Source organism: Centruroides sculpturatus, unplaced genomic scaffold, assembly GCF_000671375.1.
Source record: "Centruroides sculpturatus isolate CEXI.00-Female unplaced genomic scaffold, Cexi_2.0 scaffold190, whole genome shotgun sequence".
In the NCBI taxonomy this organism is placed as follows: Eukaryota; Metazoa; Arthropoda; class Arachnida; order Scorpiones; family Buthidae; genus Centruroides; species Centruroides sculpturatus.
In genome coordinates this window covers 150868-153051 of record NW_019384543.1, presented here as the reverse complement: position 1 = coordinate 153051, position 2184 = coordinate 150868, and the positions used below count along the sequence as shown (strand labels likewise).

At 26.8% G+C, this 2184-nt stretch overlaps 1 protein-coding gene across 2 annotated transcripts in view; it reads left to right on the top strand.

Moving 5' to 3' along the window:
* The window catches only part of LOC111623426 (thioredoxin-like protein 1), a 51894-nt gene that overhangs the window by 29064 nt on the left and 20646 nt on the right, over window positions 1–2184 (top strand). For both annotated transcript variants that reach the window (XM_023366001.1, XM_023365999.1), the window contains exon 3: window positions 1550–1672. In XM_023366001.1, coding sequence (XP_023221769.1) covers window positions 1550–1672 — 123 coding nt within the window. The remainder of the gene's footprint in view (window positions 1–1549; window positions 1673–2184) is intronic.

Here is a 2184-nt window from a genome sequence, read left to right as displayed (position 1 = left end):
ACGATTTTGTGCCTCAGTGTCGCTTTGCGTTTCTAGAGACTTCTCTTTAAGCCTAACAAAAGACTATTGTATCGTTAAAATTATTTTTTTATTTTGTACAAACAAAATAAATATATTGAAAAATATAAAAATAATAAAAAATTATACTTCAGATGTTAATTTAGTATCAAAAACGTAAAATATTTGAGTAGCCCAAGATATAGCCAAAGATTGAAGTGCCACAGTACTGGCGAAAATTTAAATTTGCCGACTGGAATTCTTTTGAATGATTGACTTTTGGAAAATCGACGCTCTACTGTATATTATAAAAATAGCAGATTGTCATTGGTAACAGCAAAAGAGTGGAAACATCATTCACACTTGTCTGTTGGTCGCCTCACATAACTGCCGAACAGAAAGTCCATTGTTTGCAGCATCCATTATTTGAGGCATACGTTATACGAGGCACCACTGTATAATATAAAATTAGTTCATTTATTTCTTCATATGCTTTACAGTATTTAGTATTTAAACTTACTAAGCAAGAAGTTTTTACATACATTTTTGCCATAAAAATATTAGACATTTTACATACTAATTAAAAATAATATCTATTTACAAAACTAACTTTAAAAATAAAATTATAACTTGTAAATTGATTTATAAATATTACATCAATTTTAATCATTGTATCAACATTGTTTGACAATTAGTGATATGGATGAAGTGGTAGAAGCATGTAAAAGTCAACAGGTTTAGTATGATTGTATAACTAACTGATCATTCCCTCTATTGAAGAAGATTATGTCAATATAACTATAATGACAAAAAATTGATGTCTTTCAGCTATTTCAAGATATTATATTGAATAACATCAGTAGACCTGTTATCTTTTCTATACGGAAAAAATTTGAAAAATCAAATTATAAATGAAGCGAAAGAGAATAATTAANTATATTAATTAAAAAAATTAAAAAACTATTGGAGGTCGTTTTTGACATCAGAAATAGCTTTAAATAACTTTACTGAAGTCAAATCCGTGCACTACAACTTTAGAACAATTAATTACATTTGATACAAAAATCGCATTAAAAAAACAATTAAGCGTTAATCGCGTGTCATTAAAGGTTGATTAAAATCGTGATAAAATTTTTTTGCGCGGGTCAAAATTTTTGAAAAAATTTGGAGACAAAAAACATTCCAAAAATCAAAAAAAATTTTTTTTGTCAAAAGTGGCTTTAATGACCGAGTTTTTCGTAATGCTATGTAAACGCGACGAGTTATCTTGTCAATGGGAATGAAGAGGTACAATGACTTATGCACTTTTTGCATTTAATTTGTTTTTTACAACCAAAAATTAACATACTGTCCAAGTGGGACTTAAATATCTTCAACTGATTTTTTACTTTAAACATAAAGTTTACATGCTTTTGATGCGTCTGTATCAAAAATACAGTTGTTTAAAAATTGTGACTTGTGAACTTTTTGCACTAGGGTCTTTCATTAGTAAATATGTTTAATTCTATAGCTTTTATAAAAATTACTGAAAATACTTTATAATTTTTTGCAGATAGACCTGATAACATTCATTAACAAGTCATGCTGTGAATGCCTGAATGAATCAGATGATCACACTTTTATGGGATGTTTGTCTTCTGAAAGCAATTATTTAGAATCAGATTGTGATGAACAGGTATTGTATAAATTGTCTAATATATTTTACAATTTTTTAATAACTTACTATAACACATAGAAAAAATTCTTATTAGAAAATTCAAATTGAAGATAATGTAAGCAATGATTGAAAAAATTGTTTATTGTATTTTTGTGTATATAAACTATCATGGATGGCATATAACACATTATGTAATAGCCTTCAGAAAATTGCTAGAACAAAAATAAAACCTTTACATAATATCTGTTCCTTTGTATACTCTGTGCCTATGGGAGTAATTATTGTTCCATATATGAGAGTTTGTAATTGCAATTTAAAATTGGTTTATATCTTGCCCCATCAAAAATCTGCAGTCACTTTTAAATTGTCACTTTTAAACATAACACAACCTGTGGATTATATATAAAAATAGTGTTAGCTATTGAAAATGCTGTTGCCCAGAAAATAGACATTAGCGAAAGAATAAAAGTTTTTGCAGATTTAAAATCAAGAAAAATATATATATATATAATAGAAAATTTTATATAATT